This window comes from Mastigoproctus giganteus, chromosome 10 (genome assembly GCF_048544385.1).
Source record: "Mastigoproctus giganteus isolate SK-2022 chromosome 10, ASM4854438v1, whole genome shotgun sequence".
Lineage (NCBI taxonomy): Eukaryota > Metazoa > Arthropoda > Arachnida > Uropygi > Thelyphonidae > Mastigoproctus > Mastigoproctus giganteus.
This window is the reverse complement of record NC_143584.1, coordinates 54,868,099-54,893,023: the sequence shown is the minus strand read 5'-3', so window position 1 is coordinate 54,893,023 and position 24,925 is coordinate 54,868,099. Positions and strand designations below refer to the sequence as shown.

General features: G+C 38.0%; 1 protein-coding gene across 2 annotated transcripts in view; it reads left to right on the top strand.

The window, feature by feature from the left end:
- LOC150079036 (serine/threonine-protein kinase Nek8-like) overlaps positions 1-24,925 on the top strand; it is a 266,092-nt gene that overhangs the window by 11,012 nt on the left and 230,155 nt on the right. For both annotated transcript variants that reach the window (XM_090384054.1, XM_090384055.1), the window contains exon 3: positions 12,095-12,147. In XM_090384054.1, coding sequence (XP_090240180.1) covers positions 12,095-12,147 — 53 coding nt within the window. The remainder of the gene's footprint in view (positions 1-12,094; positions 12,148-24,925) is intronic.

Sequence of the window (24,925 nt, the reverse complement as noted above, 5' to 3'; positions counted from 1 at the left end):
TACTGGAATCCTCGATTTTCGAGGAAAATAAGGTTTTCTTGTATCCTTCTCCTTGTTAGCGAACAGTTCATCATGGTGTAAACTATCTACTGAGGCCATGTAGTCTGTTTGGTTTGAGTCAGGAGTGGTAAATACTGTGTAGTATTCTGCTGTGGAATAGTATCCAGTAGTACTGTAACTGGCGTATTTATAGTTTTGCTTGTCATTTGGTGTGTTGGTACTGCAGACAATACTGACCTTGTCTATTCAGTTAGTGATTTGCTTGGTGGTATAGATACCTCTGTTTGGGTAGCAATTGATGTGGGTTTTCTGGTTATTTGGGCATAAGTTGGCTTGTATTTAGGGCTGGTAAGAATTTTTTTTTGGACTCTTGGTAGGTTACGTGTTTGTTCAATTTTGTACCTCTGTAACCTTTTTTTTCACATTTCCAAAGGGGAAGTGTGAAATACGCCGGATGTGCTTTGCAGTTAGGACAGTTTGGCGTTGTGGCTGTGCAGTCAGGACTAGTGTGTGTGTGTGTGTGTGCAGTGGATCCACATATGGCACAGACAGCTGTTCTTCTGCAGACTGTGAGGGCCCAAAATTCTGGCACTTGTAGCAATGTAATGGGTTTGGGATGTAGGGTTTAACTCAGCAGTTAAGGTAACCTGCTTTGATTGTTGGTGGTTTGGGATTGTCAAATGTAAGAATTATATTCTGAGTAGGAACTAGTATATCATCCTTCTTTGTCAGAATTTGCCATACATTGATGACTCCATCTCACAGTTCTTGTTTCAGTTGTTTATCTGGCATTGATGAGGTCCTGTTCGCAATGATACCTCTTAACGTGTTCAGGGAAATGTGTGGTGAAACAGTAACAGAAGTTCCACTAAAAATTTTTAGTTTTGTACTTGCTCAAACTGTCAGGTAGTGACAACTTCAACCAGTAAGCTTCCTGATCTTGAAGAATGGTTTTGGGAGTACCTATTGTGCTTTCTAGTGCATTTCTGCACTAGGAATGGAGTTTTCCATTTGAATGAATGATTAGGAAAGTTGGAGTTCAGATTCTGTCTACATCATTTTTCTGATGTTTTGCCGCAACAGAACCAGGCTCTTCTTCTTGTTGATGTTGTTGCTGTCTTGTCAGGGTTTCATCTGTGCACCCAGTGGTTTTTCTGGGTTTTGGGAAGTTTGCTCCATATTGCCTTAGAAGGAAACTAGAAGGGATGGTCAGAAAAGTGGCAGCTTTGCTTTTATCCAGCAAAGTGCAAGGTCTTATACCTGGAGAAACAGTAACTCCAAAATAATTTAAACACTTGGTGGAGTTGAACTAAAGTCAGGAGTGGAAGAAAGGGACTTAGGAGTTACATTACAGTCAGATATGAAATTCTCCAAGCATTATAGACAGGTTTCATGGCCAATGATATCCTATTGATTTTTCCAACATATTCTGGTAGAGATAAGTACATCATAATCCCATTATATAAGGCTTTTGTTAGACCACACTTGGAATACTGTGTTAAAGTGTAGAGGCCGCGCCTAAAAATGCATCGAGCTTCTTGAAAGGGTCGGGTAACTCGCTTGGTGAGATTGTCAAAAGGCCATCCATATGAGGAAAGACTTTGAATATGTGGTTTGCACAGCTTGGAAACTAGGCACCCTAGAGGAGACTTGATTTAGTTGTTTAACTCTCTGAGAAGTAAAATTAATGATTCCTGAACTATGGGCCATAAATTCAAGTTAGGGAGGAAGATGTGTAGACTGGATTGCAGGAAGTTTTATTTTAGCCAGTGAGTTATAAATTACTAGAATAAGTTACCTACATGGGTGGTAGAGGCAGGCAGTTTGGGAAATTCAAAGGTCAGCTTGATATATACCTATGGGAGGTGGCATTCTATATGGCCCTAGACGCTCATGTGCCTAAAAAATTTTCACACAAACAAACCTGTGGGAGGATGGAAATGTATAGGTTGTCTGTTTCCTTTCTTTTACTATTTATTAATTGTATTTTATGTAATTTAATTATTATTAATTTTACTTTTTTTTTGGCTGGTGGAGCATAAGCCTTAGACTTCCTTGCACCATATAAGATGGCCTCCGTAGCCGAGTGGGCAGGAGCGGGAGTGCAGTAGCACATGCTCTTTGAGTAGACCGGGGTTCAAGCCCCTGACTGCTGAATATGGTCGGTCTGCCAACCCGCACTGGACCAGCGTGGCAGATTATGGTCCACCATATAGCCGTTACTAATAATAATACTAATATACTTCCTCCTATTGTGTCTGGGCAGAATTGCAGATGCTTTCAAATCCAACCCTAACTCACAACTTTTTTTTTTTTTTTTTTTCAACATTGACCTGTATTTAAGAAAGCCAATATGTACAACAATATCTTTTGTGCCTTTAAAAGATAATATCTGCTCTACAATATCATCAACTTTTAACCCTGGCAGACATAACCTGGTCCTATTCCAAATAGATGCTTAAATATACAGATAAATAGATTCTCAAACATATCCAGTGTTCTCCCCAGGACCTATTGAATGGGTGCACTGCCTGGTGAATTTAACTGACTGCTTGGCTAAAATTTAAGTGATTCTCGCTGTACCATATGGTACTGCTTACTGATCTCGATCAGTATTAATTCGAACATACTATGCGGTCGAGATCAATGTGACAGGAGCATATAATGACAATGAACAGAGAATGCAGGCTTGTGCCAACTTGCTTTCTGAAGGAGTGCAAGGCCATGGCTTGTGATTTTTTTTTATTTTTATTTTTTTCTGGCAGTGTCATCTCTGAAGATGAGACCTGGAATTCAGGTCTCATCTTCAGAGATGACGAGAGAGAGAGAGAGCGAGCGAGCACACTGTGGGATTTTGGTGGACTGTTCTGCCACATAATATCCCCTTTAGATATATATATATATATATATATATATATATATATATATATATATATATCCAATATTTTAAATTAAATAAAATAAAACATAAGTATGGCAAAAACTGTAGAGCGAAAATTAACATAAAAATAACCCAAATAAACAAACGAACGAAAAAAAAAGAATAGACATAAATAGTAGCCCGGAAACGCTTATATAATTTCGAGTTTTAAATCCAATTAAAAACTGTACAAATTTTAGGATAATGCCAATTACATATAAATTTAGCGGTACCCCCCCCCCCCCCCCCGAGAGGTACCAGTTCCGAAAGACGTGAAATATCACCAAAAGAGGGTTAAAGGAACTACCAAACGATAACAAAATTAAAATAAAATAGACTGACCATCATGCCCCATATTGACAGAGGACCACGAGGCCAATAATGGTCATGGAATCGCTGCATTTCAATCACTATACAAATTGTCGCCATGGTGAAAAGATCGAATTACCAATTCACCCTCCCTTCTCCGATCAATCCACCAATGCAGAGGATTTGCACGGCGGTGGTCCTTATGCAGCGAAAAATAATTAATTAATTATTTATTGCTTAATTAATTATTTATTCATTTTATTATAATTCAACTTTCAACATTTAATATAATTCAATAGTAATGGGTCGATATGCTAATTTAGCAACGCTTGTGTCGCCATCTATTTTCCTTTTTCTTCTATATAAGCTGATTCAGCTTACTGTATGTCAGTGGTGTGGCTCTGCTCTAGAGTGCTGTCTGTTCTATAGTTTATTTTTCGCTGCATAAGGACCACCGCCGTGCAAATCCTCTGCATTGGTGGATTGATCGGAGAAGGGAGGGTGAATTGGTACTTCGATCTTTTCACCATGGCAACAATTTGTATAGCGATTGAAATGCAGCGATTCCATGACCATTATTGGCCTCGTGGTCCTCTGTCGATATGGGGCATGATGGTCAGTCTATTTTATTTTAATTTATTTTGATTTTGTTATCGTTTGGTAGTTCCTTTAACCCTCTTTTGGTGATATTTCATGTCTTTCGGAACTGGTACCTCTCGTGGGGGGTGGGTACCGCTAAATTTATATGTAATTGGCATTATCCCCCGGGCGCTCACATCTGGTGAGTATGGGCTTGGCAAACCCAGGGTCCTGAGCTGGATATCATCATTCTTCTCTTTCTTGGTGATTCCTTTCTACTTTTCTCTCTCTCTCTCTCTCTCTCTCTCTCTCTCTCTCTCTCTCTCTCTCTCAGGTGGTAACTTGGGATTTTTTTTTTTTTTTTTTTTTTTTTTTGGCTGGTTCAGCATAAGCCTTAGGCTTCCTTGTACCATATGGCCATTAATAATAATAATAATTTGTACAGTTTTTAATTGGATTTAAAACTCGAAATTATATAAGGGTTTCCAGGCTACTATTTATGTCTATTCTTTTTTTTTCGTTCGTTTGTTTATTTGGGTTATTTTTATGTTAATTTTCACTCTACAGTTTTTGCCATACTACTGGCTTATGTTTTATTTTATTTAATTTAAAATATTGGATGTATTTCAGCTTCATATGGAGGAATTGCATGTTGCTGCCTCTAATGAATGCTTAATTATTTATTTATTTATTCACTTTATTACAATTTAACTTATGTTAATATTTAATATAATTCAATGATAGTATATATATATATATATATATATATATATATATATATATATATATATATATGGGGTCCTACCCTTGCTACATACCTTGACCTATTTGTCTCTGTGAAGCATAGTACATGTGGGAACACTTTGTCAACGAAATGCTATCATTGCAGTCATTAAACAGTGGCTCCTGGAGACTAATAGCAACTTATAAATGGGGAGGGGAATCAGCCACTGGTTCAGTGGTGGTCAATATTTAGAAAAATAAATGTAAGTTTAAAATGTAAGATAATTTTTAAAAACTGAAGTAGTTTAGTACTTCAGTTTTTAAAAATTACAGTTTACACAAGTTTACACAAGTTTACAGTTTACACAAGTTAAAAGTTACAGTTTACACAAGTTAAACTGTCATATCTTTAGTGATATCCAAGTGGGAAGAAATGGAGACATTTAGTTTGAGTGACTCACATACATATGAGGTGTGGCAATAAAATTCCTGGACTGGTGCTGTTGAAGTCATGTTTGATGATTTTGAAAATAAATAAAAGCAGTATGTTGTAGTTCCAACTTCCTCCAACAGATGGTGCTGCAACCATCTGTTGGAAGAATTGTCCAGTAGGCTGACAGGTTTGCAAGTAACAACAAGTTTTCTTAGTTGTGTTAATATTCCATGTTATGATTTTGCTTTAAACTGGGAAAATCTGCAACAGAAATATATGAAATGTCAAAAAAATTTTCTGGGGATGAAACATTGTCATACCAGTGTGTTTGAAGGGTATTAGCATTAGTCGAGGTGCATAATGCAAGAAAGCAAGCTTATATAGCATCAGCCAAAAAAAAAAAAAAAAACCCTTCTATTTCACCCATCCGTTCACTTCTAATGTTTATCTAGTTCAGCCTTAAATTTATTTAAGCTATCAACTACCACAGCAGATGGAGGTCTGTTCCAGCAATCAAATACCTGCTGGCTAAAGGCAAACTTCCACACATGTATTCTACAACTGTCTTTCCTCGATTTGAATCTATACCCCCTCGGGTTATTAATCTGAGCAAATGGAAGCATCCCATCAGCATTGAGCCTGCTTAAACCATTCAAGTCCTTATACACCTCAATCAGATGATCTTGAATGCAAGAAAGCAAGCTTATATAGCATCAGCAAAACAAAAACAAAACAAATCTTCTAATTTCACCCATCCACTCACTTTGTCTAGTTCTGCCTTGAATCTATTTAAGCTATCAACTTCTACAACGACAGATGGAAGTTTGTTCCAGCAATCAATTACACATTGGCTAAAGGCAAACTTCTGCACATCTATCCTACAACTGTCTCTCCTCAATTTGAATTTATGCCCTCTCTGAGCAAGAGGAAAAATCCCATCAGCATTGAGCATGCTCAAACCATTCAAGACTATATAGACCTCAATTAGATTACTTCGCAGGTGCCTAGTCTCCAGACACTCGAATTTGCTAAACTTAAGCCTTTCTTCGTAAGAGCAACCCTTTGTTCCATTCACTAATCTTGTTTCCCATCTCTGAACTTGCTCCAGCAGCTCTTCATCCTTCCTAAAATGAGGCCTTCAGACCTGTATACAGTACTTAAGGTGTGGCCTGACAATTTCTCTATACAAGGGGATAATCACCTCCTTATCCCTGCTAGAAAAATTCCTGTATATCATTGAGGACACCGTGAGCTACTCTCGCAGACTGTCTGCACTGCCCAGAAAACTTCATATTTGCCTGCACAATTACCCCCCGGTCCTTTTCATTCTCTACCACTGTCAGTGTAGTATCACACAGTTGATACTTTACTCTAGGGTTACTGCTTCCCACATGCAGAATTTTACATTTGTCAATGTTAAACTTCAGTTGCCACCTCTCAGCCTGCTCAACTTTTCTAGATCCTGTTGCAGCAGTATACTGTCATTAGTGTCATTAACAACCCTGCCAACCTTTGTATCGTCTGCAAACTTGGACATTAAGCCTGATATACCATCACCAATATCATTAATAAACACAGAAAACAACAATGGACCCAACACTGAACCCCCGAGGGACTCCACTAATAACATTAGTCCATGAAGAGCAGTGTTCATTGATTACCACTCTGTCTTCTCTCACTCAACCATCCCTTTAACCATAGCAGCAATTTGCCTCCAATGCCACACTGGTCCAATTTGTGCAGCAGTCTTCCATGTGCAACAGTATCAAAAGCCTTTCAAAGATCCTAATATATGATATCCAAATTTTTTCTATTCAGTTGCTTTGTGACCACATCATAGTATCCAATCAAATTGGTCACACGAGACTTCCTCTTAACAAAACCATGCTGTGTCTGAGCTATAACTGAAATGTTGTCTAGATGATCCTGCAGTGCTTCTTTAACCAGTGCCTCCATTAGTTCCCCTGGAACAGAAGTTAAACTAACAGGTCTGTAATTACTTGTGTCGCCCTTTGATCCTCCTTTGTGAATTGGGGTGACGTTTGCACATCTCCAGTCCATGGGTACCTCCCCTAATCCTTGAACAATATTTCTTAGTTGGTATGAAAAGCCTAGTAGCTTACAAGATTAATTATTTGAATGCTTCCCATTTTGCATGCTACCACTTGCAGAACTTAAGCCTCTCCTAGTATGAGCACCTCTTTGTTCCTCTCACCAATCTTGTTGCCCTTTTCTACTCGTTCTAGCAACTCTACATCATTCCTGAAACGAGGCCTCCAGACCTGTATGCAGTACTCAGTCTGGTCTGACCAATGCCTTATAAAAGGGGATGATCACCTCCTTGTCTCTGCTAGCAAAATTCCTATATATCATTGACAAAACTCCAGTATACACTGCTCAGAGAACTTCATATCTGACTGCACAATTACCCCAGGTCTTTTTCATTCTTCATCTCCCTGAGTGTAGTACCACACAGTTGGTACATTTCTCTTGGGTTACTGCTACCCATATGCAGTACTTTGCATTTGTCAATGTTAAACTTTAGTTGCCACTTCTCAGCCCATCTGCCTAACTTTTCTAGATCCTGTTGCAGTAGCATACTGTCTTTACTGTCATTAACAACCCTGCCAACCATTGTATCATCTGCAATCATGGACATTAATCCTGATATTCCTTCATCGATATCATTAATAAATACACAAAACAACAATGGGCCCAGCAACAAACCCTGGGGACTCCTTCCACTAATAACATTAGTCCACATAGAGCAATGTCCATTTATTACCACTCTCTGTCGTCTCGCACTCAACCATCCCTTTTATCCATTGCAGCAACTTGCCCTTAATGCCATACTGCTCCAATTTGTAAAGCAGTCTTCCATGTGCGACAGTGTCAAAGCTTTCCTGAAATTCAAGTATATGATATCAAAATTATTTTTTGCATCCAGTTCCTTTGTGACCACACTGTTGTAACTAATCAAATTGGTCATACACGACTTCCCTTTAACAAACCGATGCTGTGATTGAACTATTACTGCAGTCTTATATAGGGGATACTGGAATGCTTCTTTAACCAGTGACTCCATTATTTTCCCCGGAAGAGAAGTTAATCTAATAGGTCTATAGTTGCTTGTGTAACCCTTTGTGAATTGGGGATACATTTGCACATTTCCAGTCCATGGTGACCTCCCCTGAATCTAAGGATGCTCTCATTATTATGGCTAAGGGTTTGCTAACTGCCCTCGCTGCCTCTTTCAATATAACTGGATAGATTCCATTCACCACAGGTGCCTTTTTGTTTTTTATGTTCAACTTCAACATTTTCTCCTCTAATTTGATCTCCGTTATTATAAAATCATTTAGCTGCCTGTTAGAGTGTGTGTGTGTATATATATATATATATATATATATATATATATATATATATATAATACTAGTAATTTTATAAATATATAATTACTAGCCTCGTAAGCCAGATAGGGAATGATAGCCATATAATGAGAAAAAAAATTAAGTAAAGAGAATTGTCAAGGAAGAAAAGGACAAAAGTTGGATGGAGTTTACACATAAATTAGAGAAGGATATTAATGGAAATAGAAAGATGATATATGGGTTGTTGAGGAATAAGACAAGGAACAATGAAGAAACTGGGTTCTTAATCGATATAGATGGATAACTAATCATGGATGAGAAGGAAATCAGGAAACATTGGTACGACTATTTTTCAACTCTGCATAATGCTAAGGCCAATGGTAAGGAAGATGGTATAAGAAGAGCAGAATTCACAGTGGGTAAAGAGAGTCCAAAAGTTGGTCTCGATGAAGTAAAAGAAGCAATGAAAAAGACAAAGAATGGAAAATCACTTGGAGTAGATGAGTTATCAGTTGAAGTCATTAGGGCTGCAGGCAGTATTGGACTAAAATGGCTTTATGATATTATCAGCCTAGTTTGGAAAGAGAAAAGAATATCAGATGATTGGACAAGGGGAATCGTTACACCAATTTTTAAGAAAGGGTCCAGAAGAGAATTCAACAATATAGGGGAATCACCCTATTATGCCACTTTACTAAAATCTTTGAGTGAATTCTTGAGACAAGGTTGAGGAATAAAATAGAAGAGAGAATGAGGGAAGAGCAGTATGGATTTAGAAGAGGTAGGCCAACAATTGACTTGATATTTGCCTTAAGAGAATTGCTAGAAAGACACTGGGAGTTTGCCGAGAGCCTTTTTCTGGTATTCCTTGAAAAGGCATATGATACTGTGCAAAGATCTTTGCACCACTACTTTTTATTATTGTCATGGACAGTAATAAAAAGTATATTTTAACAATAATAAAAAGTACATTTTTATCATCGACCACTCTTGGAGTGGTGGGTGATAAAGGGGAAAAAAAAAGAGGAGGAGCAAACAGGGAGGAAGAACTTCAAGAGAAACTAATACATTGGAAAATAGTAGTTAGTGTGAGTATGGTATAAAGATAAGTAGCCAGAAAAGCAAAGAGGGGGAGATGGACAAGGGGGAGAGGTGAGCGTAAAATTGGGAAAGGAAATGTTGGAAGAGGTAGATAAATTTAAGTACTTAGGGAGTTTATTAATAACAAAGGATGGCAGCCTAGATATGGAAATAACTAGGAGAAAATAGCAAGCCAGGGTTTCTTCTGTAATGTTAATAGCCTGTTATGGGCTAGAGAAGTTCCAACGAAGTGTAAAAAGCTGATAAATAGAGCATATTTGGAACTTATATTGACCTATGCTGCCAAGACGTGCAGAACGAATAAAAAGGATTCTAGCAGCATCCAAGCAATGGAAATGAAGATGCTAAGGACTATGCTAGCTAAAACTAGAAGAGGTAAAATAAGAAATACTGTGATAAGAATGAAGTTGGGAATAGAAAGTCTGAGGGAGAAAATGATTACATCACATTTGCAATGTTTGGACACATGAAGAGAATGAACAAGAAAGAATTTTTGAGATGAAAATGGACAAGAAGAGGCAGAGAGGAAGACCCAAGAAGAGATGAGGAGATCAGATTAGAGAAGATACAGAAACAAAGGGAATTGAGTGGGAGGGAATGGGAGAGAAAGACAAGATCTGGGAAGACAAAAAAAGATGAAAGGCTTTAACTCACCTGACCCAAACTTAGTCTGGAACAGTGAGGAAGATGATGATGATGACTGCATTATAATTCTGTCTTTCTGTCTAGGGAATGCTTTGTTACCTCCTGAGATGGAATGAAATTAATGATGTTAAGTAGATTTGTGGATAATTGTTACTAAAAAAAAGTATGCAAGCCAAAGGCTTCACCATCTCAGGAGGTAACATACTGTGCCCCAAACAGTAAAACAGATTATAATATAGTATTATTAATTATTGAATTAGTTTCAGAGAGCATTTTGTTGCTGTCAGACCATTCATTAAAAATAGGAAACCTGTAGTTTGGTAAATTAAGGTGTAAAATGATATAAACAACATCAGCTTTGAATCGCTGTTGAGTTTTGTAAAGATGCAATTGTCAAATGAAATTATTTATACAAGGGTGGGTCAATAAAAAATTGCCCTCACCTACTTCCACATATTGCAGAGTCATGATATTTTGTGTGTAGCATCATACATATCTCTATACTAAAGGTGTAAAATTTCAGGTCTGTGCCTTAATTTGTTTTTCTCTTACAGAGCTGAATGTGTGACGAAGTAGCATCATGGACAAAGTTGAAGCCAGAGCTGTAATCCGGTATCTGTTCTTGAAGGGGAAATCAAAAGAAATCCACGAGGAGATGACTGCTGTATATTAGGATGAAGCCCCATCCTATGTCATTGTGAAACACTGGCATAGACAGTTTAGGTGTGGTCGGACAATGGTAGAATATGAGCCCATTTCAGGTCATTTCCATTCAGCCACTGACGACAGCACAATCAGAAAAGTGGAACCGTTAATCATGGAAGATCGCCGGATATCTGTGCATGAATTGTCTCAGGAGGTGAAGATTAGTGCGGGCTCTGTTGAAACAGTCCTTCATGACCAACTCCATTTACAGAAATTGAGTGCAAGATGGATTTCCTCAATTATTGACTGGTTTCCAGAAGGCTGATCGACAACAGAAATCACAAGAGTTGTTAGCCCTGTGCCAAAAAACAAAAATGAGGAAGACTTTTTCTCTTGTCTAATCACTCAGGATGAAAGTTGGATACACCATTTCGACCCTGAAAGTAAAAAGCAGTCCATGGAATGGCAACATCATGGTTCCCCACCCCTCAAGAAGGCAAGGGTTCAAGTGTCAGCAGGAAAGATCTTGCTGACAGTGTTTTGGGATGAGAAAGCATAATAATGACTGATTACTTGCTGAAAGGTAGAACAATTACAGGTGCCTATTATGCCAACTTACTAAAAAAATTTTGGGAGAAAATCAAAACATGTAGGCGTGGCATGCTGTCCAAAGGTGTGAGAATGCTTCAAGACAATGCCCCAGTTCACACTTCTGAAATTGCAACAACACAAGCGACCACTTGTGGATATGAAATACTGCCCCATCCAGCCTACTCACCCGATCTTGCACCATCGGACTTCTTGTTTCCTTCCCTCAAATCATTTCTTCGGGGACCCACTTCCCCGATGACGGGACACTCATTTCTGCAACAGAGTCATGGTTCAAAGACCAACCTCACCACTTCTACAAAAACGGTATCCGTAGCCTCATCTATCGATGGGGAAAAATGTGTAAATCTGCACGGTGGCTATGTAGAGAAGGACTAAAACCTATGCCAAGAATCAACAGGTTAGCACATCTGCAGCTAGATCTGGGCGATTCTTTATTGAACCTCCCTTGTAGATTTCAGTTAGAGGACATTTTAGAAATAAAGACCTCTTTCAACACTAAAATATATATATTTTGATTATATAGCATTTTTTTTTCAAATGTTTATAGGAACCACCATATAATGCCCTTTCTTAACTGTAATATTGTTGTTGATTGTTTTTCAATTTGGAATATTAAAAAGTTTTTGGGTGATAAAATCATTTACAGATTCTATAAGAACTGTATGTAAAAATATGTGACCAACTTTTTTTATAATATGCACATTGAAATTTTTCTCATTGTTTTAAGAAGCTTAATATATATTATTTTTGAAACAGGAGGTACCTTGTGCGAGTATCTGCAAAAAAGGAATGAATTGTTGCAAGAAGAGGTAAGAATTATTTTCATACTTGTAAAGTGGTTTGTAACTGGTACTTGAACCTTAAATAAAGATCTCCATTATATGATAATGGATATCATGGGGTGCAGATGAATCTCTGAAATTCAGCAATCCATTATCTGGTACCCTCCATTTTCTGGCTGTTATTAGGAAAAATGGGCATGTTTGACAAAGCACTCAAGAATCTGCAAATTAATAGCTCAATGAACATTATCCAAAGCAGTTGATTGTTGTGTCAGGTGAAAGTTTCACTTCAGAACCATAAAATTTTTTACTGCACTTCACCCACACGGGCAAATTTATTAGGTCGTGGGATTTTCTATTGCTGTTACTTAACAAGATTAGCAATGGATTATGAATTGATATGTGAGTGACCACAAGACGTGCAAAGAGAAAAAAAAGAAAAAAAAAAAAGCAGGTGAGAGAGAAAAAAGATAAACTGTTGAATGATATGTTAGCATTAGCATTAGTAGAGGCATATGATGCAAAAAAGCAAGCTTATGCAGTATAAGCCAAAAAAAAAAAAACACACTTCCATTTCACCCCTCTGTTCGTTCGAAATACCTGTCCGGCTGAGCCTTAAATTTATTTAGGCTATCAACTTTCACAACAAGGGATAGAAGTCTGTTCCACCAACCAACTACCCATTGGATGAAGGCAAATTTCCACACATCTATCCTACATCTGTCTTTCCTCAATCTGAATTTATGCCCTCTCAGGTGATTATTCTGATTGAGAGGAAGATTCCCGTCGGCATTGAGCATGCTCAAACCATTCAAGGCTTTACACACCTCTATCAGATCACCTCGTCGGTGCCTAGTCTCCAGACACTGTAATTTGCAAAACTTAAGCCTTTCTTCGTAAGAGCAACCCTTTGTTCCATTCACTAATCTTGTTGCCCTTCTTTGTACTTGTTCCAGCAGCTCTACATCCTTCTTGAAATGAGGCCTCCAGACCTGTATACAGTACTCAAGGTGTGGCCTGACCATTGCCTTATACAATGGAATAATCACCTCCTTATCCCTGCTAGAAAAATTCCTGTATATCATTGACAAGACACCATGAACTACTGTTGCAGCCTGTCTGCACTGCTCAAATTTCATATCTGCCTGCACAATTACCCCAGGTCCTTTTCATTCTCTACCACTGTCAGTGTAATACCACAGAGTTGATATGTTGCTCTGGGGTTGCTGTTTCGCATATGTAGTACTTTAAATTTGTCAAGGTTAAACTTCATTTGCCACCTCTCAGCCCATCTGCTCAACCTTTCCAGATCTTGTTGCAGCAGCATAGCGTCAGTAGTGTCCTTAACAACCCTGCTAACCTTTGTATCGTCTGCAAACTTGGACATTAAGCTTGATATACTATCATCAGCATCATTTATAAATACAGAAAACAATAATGGACCCAACACTGAACCCTGAGGGATTCCACTGATAACATTAGTCCATGATGAGCAGTGTCCATTGATTACCACTCTCTGTCTTCTCCCCCTCAACCATCCCTTTATCCATAGCAGCAATTTGCATCCAGTGCCACACTGCTCTAATTTGTGGAGCAGACTTCCATGTGCAACAGTATCAAAAGCCTTTCTAAGACCCAAATATATAATATCAAAGTTATTCCCTGCATCCAGTTCTTTTGTGACTGCATCATAGTATCCAATCAAATTGGTCAGGCAAGATTTTCCCTTAACAAAACCATGCTGTGTCCGAGCTATAACTGAAGTCTTGTGTCTAGATGATCCTGCAGTGCTTCTTTTAACCAGTGCCTCCATTAATTTTCCTGGAACAGAAGTTAAACTCACAGGTCTATAATTACTTGTGTCAGCCTTTGATCCTCCTTTATGAATTGGGGTCACATTTGCACATCTCCAGTCCATGTGTACCTCCCCTGAGTCCAAAGAAGCTCTCATAATTATGGCTAAGGATTTGCTTACTTCCTTTGCTGCCTCCTTTAATATAACTGGGTAGATCCCATCCACCCCAGGTGCCTTTTTTATGTTTATCCTCAACAATTTCTCCTCCACTTTCCTCTCAGTTATTACAAAATCATCTAGCTCACTGTCAGAGTTTACTTCACCTCCGGCATTCCCCTTCCTGAATAACTCCTCATGTGTGAATGTAGATGCAAAATACTCATTTAGTTTGTTAGCCACCTGAGCAGGATCCTCAACTGTTGAACCATCAATATCTAGTGGACCAATCTGATTCATCCCTTTCCTTCTAGAGTTTACATAGGTAAAGAACGCTTTTCTGTTTTTCTTTGCATCCTTTGCCAAGGATTTCTCATAATCTGCCTAATCTCCTTTGTGACTTTGTTACAGACCAGCTTATATCTATCATAGGCTTCCTTTTCACCCATTAATTTATATGTATCCCATGCATTTTTCTTCTCTGCCATATGTCTCATTAGTTCATCTGACATCCATTTAGGCCTAAACCTTGGACAATATTTCTTAGTTGGTATGTAAAGCCTAGTAGCTTCCAAGATAAATTCTTTGAATGCTTCCCATTTTGAATTTGCTGTTGGTAACATCATCAGTTGGTCCCACCGTATAGAATTTTAAATACTGTCTCAGACCATCGTAGTCACCTTTACAAAAGCAAAAACCCTTCCCTTTACCCCTAATAGTAGTTATCTCTTTGTGTAAATCCCACTTCAGCACCCTGTGATCACTGCCACCTGGTGATTCATTTATCTGCAGATTCTTAATGCATGAAGAATCACTACTGATAATCAGATTAAGAGTATTACTCCCTCTAGTTGCTTCCCAAACATGCTGATGTAGAAAACAATCATCCAATAAATCCACAAAAGCCTTGTTAATGTGTGAGTGACCAACCCACAAATTCCAATCAATATCTGGGAAATTAAAATCCTCCATAATAAGACTCTCTGATTTACTGGTCCACTCTATTTTCCTGTACAGTTTCTTATTATATTCATCAGAGTCATTAGGTCTATAGCACACTCCTACTCTCAATTTCGATCTCCCAGTGCTTATGTCACACCAAACTGACTCGACGCTGCACTGTCCAGTGACTGGCTTCACTTCCTTGGATTTTATGTGTTTCTTAATGTTATTAATTATGGTATCGAAAAAAGTTTAAAATGGAAGAAATTTTATTGTAAATGATAGTTATTCTATATCAGTTAGGAATATAAAAGAAAAAAAAAAACAGTTGAAAGATAGAATATGTGGAAATAAAATGTTTATTTAGTGAAAGTTTTCTCTCAGGAAGATATGTTATGATCATAAGAGAAAGATTGGTTTCTTCACTCAAGTTGGAATATTGGAAAATAAAGCTTTTAAGAGAAAGAAATGCCTGCATACAAGAGAACAAACAAAAAAAAAAAAAAAAAAGAAAGAAACATTTGAAGGTTGTTAATTATCTACTTTTCTCTTTCAAAAAAGTGTAGTTTAATTTTCTTTAAAAAAAAACTGTTTAACTGCTCTAAAGAATTAGTTTAGCAGGCAGCCATCAGATAGAATAAATTAAATTAGATGCTAAGTTTATCTTGAAATGCAGTGTAATGTGCATTTCAAGATAAACGTTCACTCTAAATTTTTTAGAGTGAACGTATTTATTTTTCTCAAAGAGTTGTTTAATAATTACTGAAACTCAACATAAAATATCTCAAATGGCTTTTCAGAGTACACCACAGTTCTCAATATGTATATGCTTTTAGGTAGCCCAACTTGGCCAAACAAGGCAATTTCTTAATACTTTAACTTCTATAACAAGTTAACAGGGGTGCAGAGGGGAAACAGATTGCCTAATTGATTTATTGAGAAAAGCTTTGATTTAACCAAATTAATTTGCCAGAAATAAATTACCATACAGGAACTAGAATTGTTACCTGCTCTTGTTTTGACCCAGTTTCTTTAGGTTTAAGCATGTATATTTTGGATTTGTGTTATAGAATGGTAAGAACAAATAATTTCATTTCCATTTGAGGCAATTGAGATATTATTGTTTATTATTATATGCTTTTTTAGAATGTATACACAACTCAGAAAACCTAATACTTTTATTATGTACTACAATCTTTAAACCCGAGGCCAGCACTATATGAGCTGTTTTAAAAATAAACAAGGTCATGAGATTGACCTGTCACAGATTTTGTACAAGAGTATCTCTATTTTAAATAATATATGCTAGTTGTAGAATTGTTGTAATATTTTATTTTGAAAAATGCAATAGATAAGGAGGTATGTAAAATTTGAATAAACTTAAAAGCTAAATCAGGTGAGTAATCGATTTCTGGCATTGATATATTCCAGAACATTATTTTTATTTATGTGCGCTATGATTGACAATATTTCAAAGCTCGTTTTAAACTGTGGTGTTGATAAGGTCCTAAATTGGAAATTAGAAATTTATACAAATAGAGTTATCACAGAGTATTAATTTTTTTCCTAATAAATAACATTTAACAAATTAAATTTTAGGTTAGAAAGTAATCTAAAAATATATATATTTTATGAGGAAACCTTTCAGAATTGCTTCCATTACTCCATCCATATTATCTTGAGGAAAGAATTTGAACAGTAGGCAACTCAAGCAGTGGTAGATGACTTTCATCAACCGGTGAAATACCACCACTTTGCTTATTGGAGGCTTGAAGTGGCGAAACCCATGTTTAGTCTCTAGAGCAAAGTTTCCGGCATCCCCCCCCCCCCCCCCATACTTCTCTTTCAATCCATGCACGGTACTAAGTACTATAGGTTTTGATACCTTTCGTGTTTGGGGTTTTCATAAAAAAAAAAAAAAAAAAAAAAAGTAACAGGTTTCCTTCCTTCTCTGCGTTGCACATCCTGCTGCCCAGAATCTTTAAATTTTCAGATCACTCTACTTAAACCATTAGCTGTATTAGTGAACCTCTCCTCAAATGGTTCTTTTGATAAAACTTCCACAGTGCTGAGGAGTTGTTCTGTTAAAACAGATTTATAAGCAATCCTTAATCATTCATTGAAACAGCCAACCATGAAATAGCAGTAAAACTGAATTACTATTGAATTTTCACTTGAATGAGCTAGTCGACAGAAAGCAAAGGTGGAAATGAGGTTTCTGAGAATTGAATAGCCTTGAATACGTTAATGTTACAAATGTAAAAAAAACACCTGTAATTAATTCCATGTTAGATAATCTGACCCCAGATAATTGAGAATCCATTGTATGGTACTCAAGAGTGTAAACAAATTCTTTCCACCTGCCCTACCCACTAGATGTTTACCTGCATTTTACAGGAGGCTGCAGCAGTAATTGTTCTTTTGTTTAGGGAGACTGGATTGAATCATACACATTGGGAAAACACCTGCACAAATTGTAACTCAATATTGCACTGGCTGCCCGTGTCAACTGGATGCACTTAGATTTTATGTGCTTCTTAACTAAGAGCACAATGTCCCCCCCCATCCTGTCTGTTCTTTCTGACACAAATATAACTCAATATTGCATTGGCTGCCAATGTCAACTGGATGATGACTGCATTTTATGACTTTACCATTGCTTCAAATTCATCAAATTTTACTATACCTTTAGTATTTGTGTTCTTAGTTACCATAAGTTCTTAGTCAGCCTCTGTATTATTTCCTTGTTCATGAACCCACAGCAGACCTTGAAATCTCTGGTGCTTTGCTTTCCAGGCTGCTGAACATTCCAGTAGAAGCAATGCAAGAATCACTGTCACATCTGCCTGTGGCTGTTGTTGATCTATTAGTCTGTGTATCCCCCCCTTAGGCGCCTCCGTAGCCAGGTGGGATGCAGCAGTGCGTAGCACACGCTTCTTGATTAGACAGGGGTTTGAGCCCGTTCACCACCAAATACGGAGGATGCGGAAAGGTCAGGGAATGACCACCGCATATCCCAGAGCAATATAGCCTTAGTTGCTAATGCTCCTAAAAACCAAATAACAACAACATCTCCCCCCCCCAAGCTGGCAGTTTTCCAACCCACCCAACACTGCCTCAATAGCATCAGTAAATATTCTTGAACCTTTTCTGTTTAAGTGTTGCCCATCCCTGTGGAAGCAGTCGCTCCTGTTAACAAGCACAGACCACACTGAAAAAATTCTAGCCGGTGAGCCTCAGAATTGCAGGCACCTTCAAATTTAATCCTACTTGTGACTTTTTCTCATTGAACAAGTAAGTGTTCAGCTCTCCTGCTCTTAATGTCATTAGTGCCAATGTGTACAACAATGTCACTCTTTGTACCATTAAAGGATGATGAATGCACTACAACCCATCAACTTTTGCACCTGACAGACATGCCCTGGTCCTAATCCACTTATCCTTTTTGCAAAATATATTTCCTCTTTTCCTGACAATAGTCTGATTATGGTTACTTTCTGTGGGACCAGCACATTCTGCCTTGGAGGTTGCTGCTGTGTTGGCTGAAGTGCAAGTACAATTGACCCTATGCACATATTTTTATGGGTTGATTTTATTTCCCAGTGTGTTTGTATGATGCATATACTATATTTATTCCAAAGGTCTATTCAAAATAACTATCTGAATTCAGACCAATAAGTGTGTCTTCTATTATACTGAGAACATATCACATGATCCTTGCAAGCAGACTGTCATATATGATGAAGTTGGATAACAGACAGAAAGCCTTTCTTCCAATTGATGAAGCTGCCGAAAATACGATTATTTTACAATAATTGATCAATGTTGCAAGAAAGGAGCTGAAGACTCTCCGTAGCACCTCAAGTTATTATTGAGGTGCTACGGAGGAGACATTTGCCTGTAACTTTTATTAATTATATTTTTAAATTGCACTGCTCCTTGATGAGGTTCAGTGGTGATTACTTAAAGCTATGTCCAACTAGTGGGGTGCGACAAGGTGATCCTTTGTCACCTTTCATTTTTAATTTGGTTTTAGACCAATTATTTTGTAAAATTCTCTCATATATTGGTTTTAACCTTGGACAATATAATGTGAATGCTTTGGCCTTTGCTGATGACCTCATCCTGGCGGCTTCCACACAATCCGGATTGCAGTGTTTTTTAGATTGGATGAATAATTTCTTCAGTACCAGGGGTCTTAGAATCAATGTTGAGAAGAGTTGGACACTATCTTGGGTGGCCTTGGGTAGGCAGAAGGTCAAAGTGGAGCCCAAGAACTTCCTAATAGGTGAAGCCAGGTTACCTTCAGGATATATTAATTGGACCTAGAAATAGCCCCTGATGTCTCTGGTAAATCTTATCCTACTGTCTCCCTGGGTGATCTGCTGGGGCAGCCTTAAAACCCCAGCAGAGGCTGTTTATGCCTAGATTTTATCATTGTCTAGTGCTGGGGAGGGTAACGGCTTCCAGACTTAATGCCTGGGACACTCAGGTTAGACTTGCTATTAAGAAATGGCTTAGGTTGCCAAATGATGTGGTAAATGCATACTTTTATGCTGACATTGGATGGGGGGGCTAGGTATCCCATCGCTATGTTATTCCCTTATCGAAGAACAAGATTAGAGAAGCAGCTGGGCTCTGCTTCTGACCTAGTATGCTACTTGATTGAAAGGCCATCCATAACGAAAGAACTGAGTTCGGCTAAGAATTTGTTAAAGGATGGAAATGTATTTATAGATTCTAAAGCATCCATAAAGAAGAGATGGAGGGATCTCCTTCACAGCCCCTATGATGGTTGTTGTTTCAAAAATTCTAACCAGGTTCGTTCACAACACCAGTCGGTGGGTGACAGAACCAAATTGCTATCCGGCCATGCTTTTGTTGACCTAGTGAAAACTAGGATCAATGCCCTTCCTACCTTCTCTAGAACATAAAGAGGGTGTGGTATGGGTAGGCAATGCAGAGCTGGATGCAATGCAGTCTAGTTGCTCGCCCACATAGCACAAAGGTGTCATAGAACACTGTGTTAGAGTTAAAAGACATGTCGCTATAGTAAACCTGGTAGAAAATTGGTTGTGCCAGAGGGGCTGGAAGGTTAGAAAGGATCCTCGGTTTTCAACTGATGAGGGTATCAGGAAACCAGACCTTTGTGCTCAGGATCGCTCCGTCTATCTTACGGATGTCCAGATTGTAAGGGCCAGTCTGGACTTTGAGCATGTTCACTGCATAAAATCTGACTATTACAGTAACAACGTGAGTCTCAAAAGGTTAATAGAAGCAGAATATCTCATCAGTTCTATTGTATCGTCAGTAACAATCTCATACAGAGGAGTTTGGTGTAAGTCTTCTGCGTCCTTGCTCCTTTGTATGGGATTGATGGTTTTTGACTTAAAAATCTTGGCACCGCAAGGTACTCGGAGCTGCTGGGGAGTTCATCAGCGAATGACCTAGCACATTGCTGTTGATTCCCTTGTATGTAATATTATGTTTTTTTCATTTTTATAGTTTAACCTTTTACTTAATAAAGGGAATTTGTTAAAATAAAAATAAACGGACAGCTGAGAGCTTGATGTTCTTCATGCTCTCTCAGCTCCCTGTTTTTCAAGCTCTCATAAATGCTGAGTTGATGCCTAATATCTTTACACTCTCTACATCAAACACACACAAAGACATCTCCTCTTAGCTGTATCATGTCCTGTTCCAGATAGTCCATGAACATCAAGCAAGCAGTACATTTTGTAAGGAAGTGATTCAGAGTGGGGGGAGGTGTACAATGATTATACCATTGTACACCCCCTCCACCAGCACTCCCACTACTTTGAGCCCTTTGCTTTGCTACTCTGGTCTGAGGCATGATTTCCATTTAGTGTAATAGTCTCAAATTGAATTTAATTTTGATAATGATACCACTGTACAGTAATAACAAAACTATACAATAATAACACTATATACCAGTTATGCAACAATAAATACATATTACTCTATCAAGTTTATATTGATAATTATTTTATATATAATAATTAATTAATTTGCTTGCGGTCCTCTGTCCATGATGCTTTTTGAACTTCAATAACTCAAAGACTAAACAAGATTCTGATCCAATTCCTTATGCAATAGGTTTTATTTAGTAGTAAAATTGAAATTAAAAAAAAAAATCCAAAAATTTTCCAACTGATTTTCAAAATTTCCATTATATAATTTTTTTAATTTTTAGAAAACAGAAAATGCCAGGATTGACTACTTCTGAAAATATGAAATCAGCGATATAGAGCTTGACAGAGCAATGAAAAAGCAGCTGAAATTAAAGCAAACAGGTAAAGGATTGCAGGAAGAAACAGATGACTTGAGCTTATTAAAGAAAGATTTGCAAATAGAATGGCTAATGAAAGTGGTGAACAAAATCAGATTAGTGTTCAGTGTAATGCTGAAAGCCATGTATGAGCAAGAGTGAATTGTAGATCAGTGCAACAAGAAACGTCTATAGTTGACTACAATGAGTTCATTGAGAGCAGAATAGAGTAGCATAGCTGCGTATAATGGATAAGTGTTAGATCTGCCATTCTCTGAATTTCTTTGCTGAGAGACCATCTGACAGACTATTCAATAGCTGCTGTCATAAAAGAAAAGTAATGCTTTTCATTCTTTTCTGAAAATAAAATAAACTAACAAACGTGACTATTTATATAATATGATCAACTATGTAATTATATAGTTAATAATTATTATATTAACTTATAATTATATAACTATATAAATTATATTACATTAGCATTAGTAGAGGCATATGATGCAAGAAAGAAAGCTTATATAGCATCAGCCAAAAAAAAAAAAAAAAAACCCTTTCCATTTCACCCATCCATTCACTCCAAATGTTTTGTCTAGTTCTGCCTTGAACGTATTTAAGCTGCTGACTTCCACTACAACAGAGGGAAGATCGTTCCAACTATCAACACTCACTGGCTAAAGGGGGATTTCCGATCATCTATTCTACAATTGTCTTTCTTCAATTTGAATTTATGCTCCCTCAAGTGAGTAATCTGAGGAAGAGGAAGAATCCTATTAGCATTGAGCTTACTCAATCCATTCAAGAGCCTTATACACTTCAATTAGATCACCTCGCAGGTGTCTAGTCTCCAGGAGCTGCAATTTGCAGAACTTTAGCCTTTCTTGTTAACACCAACCCTTTGTTTCACTCACCAATCTCACTGCCCTTCTCTGTACTAGTCCCAGCAGCTCTACAATTTTTCCTAAAATGAGGCTTCCAGACCTGTATACAGTACTCAAGGTGTGGCCTAACTATTGCATTATACAAGGGGACAATCATCCACTTTTCCCTGCTAGCAAAATTCCTGTATATCATTGACAAGACACCATGAGATACTCTTGCAGCCTTTTTGCGCGGCTCAGAAAACTTCATATCTGACTGTACAATTACTCCCAGGTCATTTTCCTTCTCTACCACTGTCAGTATAGTACCACAGAGTTGGTATGTTACTCTGGGGTTACTGCTACCCATATGCAGTAATTTACACTTGTCAATGTTAAACTTCAGTTGCCACCTCTCAGCCCATCTGCTCAACTTTTCCAGATCCTGTTGCAGTAGTGTACTATCATTACTGTCATTAACAACCCTGCCAACCTTCGTATCGTCTGCAAACTTAGACATTAACCCTGATCTTCATCACTATCATTGATAAATACTGAAAACAATAATGGGCCCAACACCGAATCCTGGGGGACTCCACTAATAACATTAGTCCGTGAAGAGCAGTGTCCATTGATTACCACCCTCTGTCTTCTCCCACTCAACCATCCTTTTATCCATTATAGCAACTTGCCCTTAATGCTATACTGCTCCAGTTTGTACAGTAGTCTTCCATGTGCCATGGCGCCTCCGTAGCCAGGTGGGAAGGAGCAGCAGTGCGTAGCACACGCTTCTTGATTAGACCGGGGTTCGAGCCCGTCACCACCAAATACGGAGGATGCGGAAAGGTCATTCAGGGAATGACCACCGCATATCCCGGAGCAATATGGCCTTAGTTGCTAATGCTCCTAAAAACCAAATAACAACAACAACCATGTGCCATAGTATCAAAAGCTTTCCTAAAATCCAAGTATATGATAACCAGTAACTCCATTATTTTCCCTAACAGGTCTGTAATTACCCATGTCACCCTTTGATCCCCCTTTGTGAATTGGGGGCACATTTGCACATCTCCAGTCCATGGGGACCTCCCAAGAGAAGGAAGCTTTCATAATTATGGCTAAGGGTTTGCTTACTTTCTTTGCTGCCTCCTTTAATATAACTGGATAGATCCCATCCACCCCAGGTGCCTTCCTTATTTTTAATTATGATAAATGATATAATATGATAAACATGACTGTTTATAGAATATGATTTAATGTGCTAATTAGGTCAATGAAACTGCAAAATTTTTTCAAAAACTTATCTGTTCCAGCAGCCCAAAATTCTCTGACTAGTACATGGATAGTCAAATATTTTGAGAGGAATGCAATTATACTTCAGTCACAGCATGGATTTCTTAAAAGGCAGTCTTCTCTGATCAATCTGATTGGATGACTGTTTATAGAATATGATTTAATGTGCTAATTAGGTCAATGAAACTGCAAAATTTTTTCAAAAACTTATCTGTTCCAGCAGCCCAAAATTCTCTGACTAGTACATGGATAGTCAAATATTTTGAGAGGAATGCAATTATACTTCAGTCACAGCATGGATTTCTTAAAAGGCAGTCTTCTCTGATCAATCTGATTGGATATTATGACACAGCAACAAAGGAACTGGATGCACAAAATAATTTTGACATAATATATTTACATTTAAGAAAAGCTTTTGATTCTGTTGAGGGGATGTTCAGTGCTGCACTTGTTGTTTTCTATATTTATTAATGATATCAATGAAGTCATATCAGGCTTAATTCTAATTTTGCAGATGATACAAAGGTTGGCAGGGTAGTTAATCACAGTAATCAGGGAATGCTACTGCAACAGGATCTAGACAAATTAGGTGGATGGGCTGAGAAGTGGCAATTGATATTTAATATTGACAAATGCAAGGTACTTCATATGGGGTGCAGTAATCCCAGATTAACGTATAAGCTGTGTGGGGCCGACCGGGCTAGCCGAGCGGGTAAAGTACCTGCCCGGCAACCCAAAGGTTGCGGGTTCGATTCCCGCCTCGGGCTTGGATCAAAGTACTGCAAAAAACCTTGGGAGGTGCAATATGGCCACAGAAGCTGATGCGCCAACAACTACCAAATCAATCAATTAACCAATCAAGCTGTGTGGTTGCTTCTTGATTACACTGGGGTTCGAGCCCATCATCACCAAATACGGAGGATGCGGAAAGGTCAGGGAATGACCACTGCATATTCCATGAGCAATACGGCCTTAGTTGCTAATACTCCTAAAAACCAAATAATAACAACAACAACAAGCTGTGTGGTACCACACTCAAGGCAGTGGAGAATGAAAAAAACTTAGGGGAAATATGCAGTCAGATATAAAATTTTCTGAGCAGTGCAGACAGGCTGCCAGTAGAGCTCATTGGGTTTTGTTAATGATTTACAAGAATTTTTGCAACAGGGATAAGGAAGTGATTATCCCATTGTACAAGGCAATGGTTAAGGCACATCTTGAGTACCACATACAAGTGTGGAAATGCTGTTTCAGGAAGGATGCAAGGAGGAAGGAACAGAAAAAAAATATTCTGTTGGAATGGGCACAGAGAAGAGAAACATGACTGGTGAAGGGAGCAAAAAGGTGTTTTTACCAGGAAAGGCTTCAGTTTTGCAAATTGCAGTATCTGGATGCTAGGCACCTGCAAGATCTGAATTGGTTGAGTAAGCTCAATGTTATTATTATTATTATTAATAGCCACATGGTGCAAGG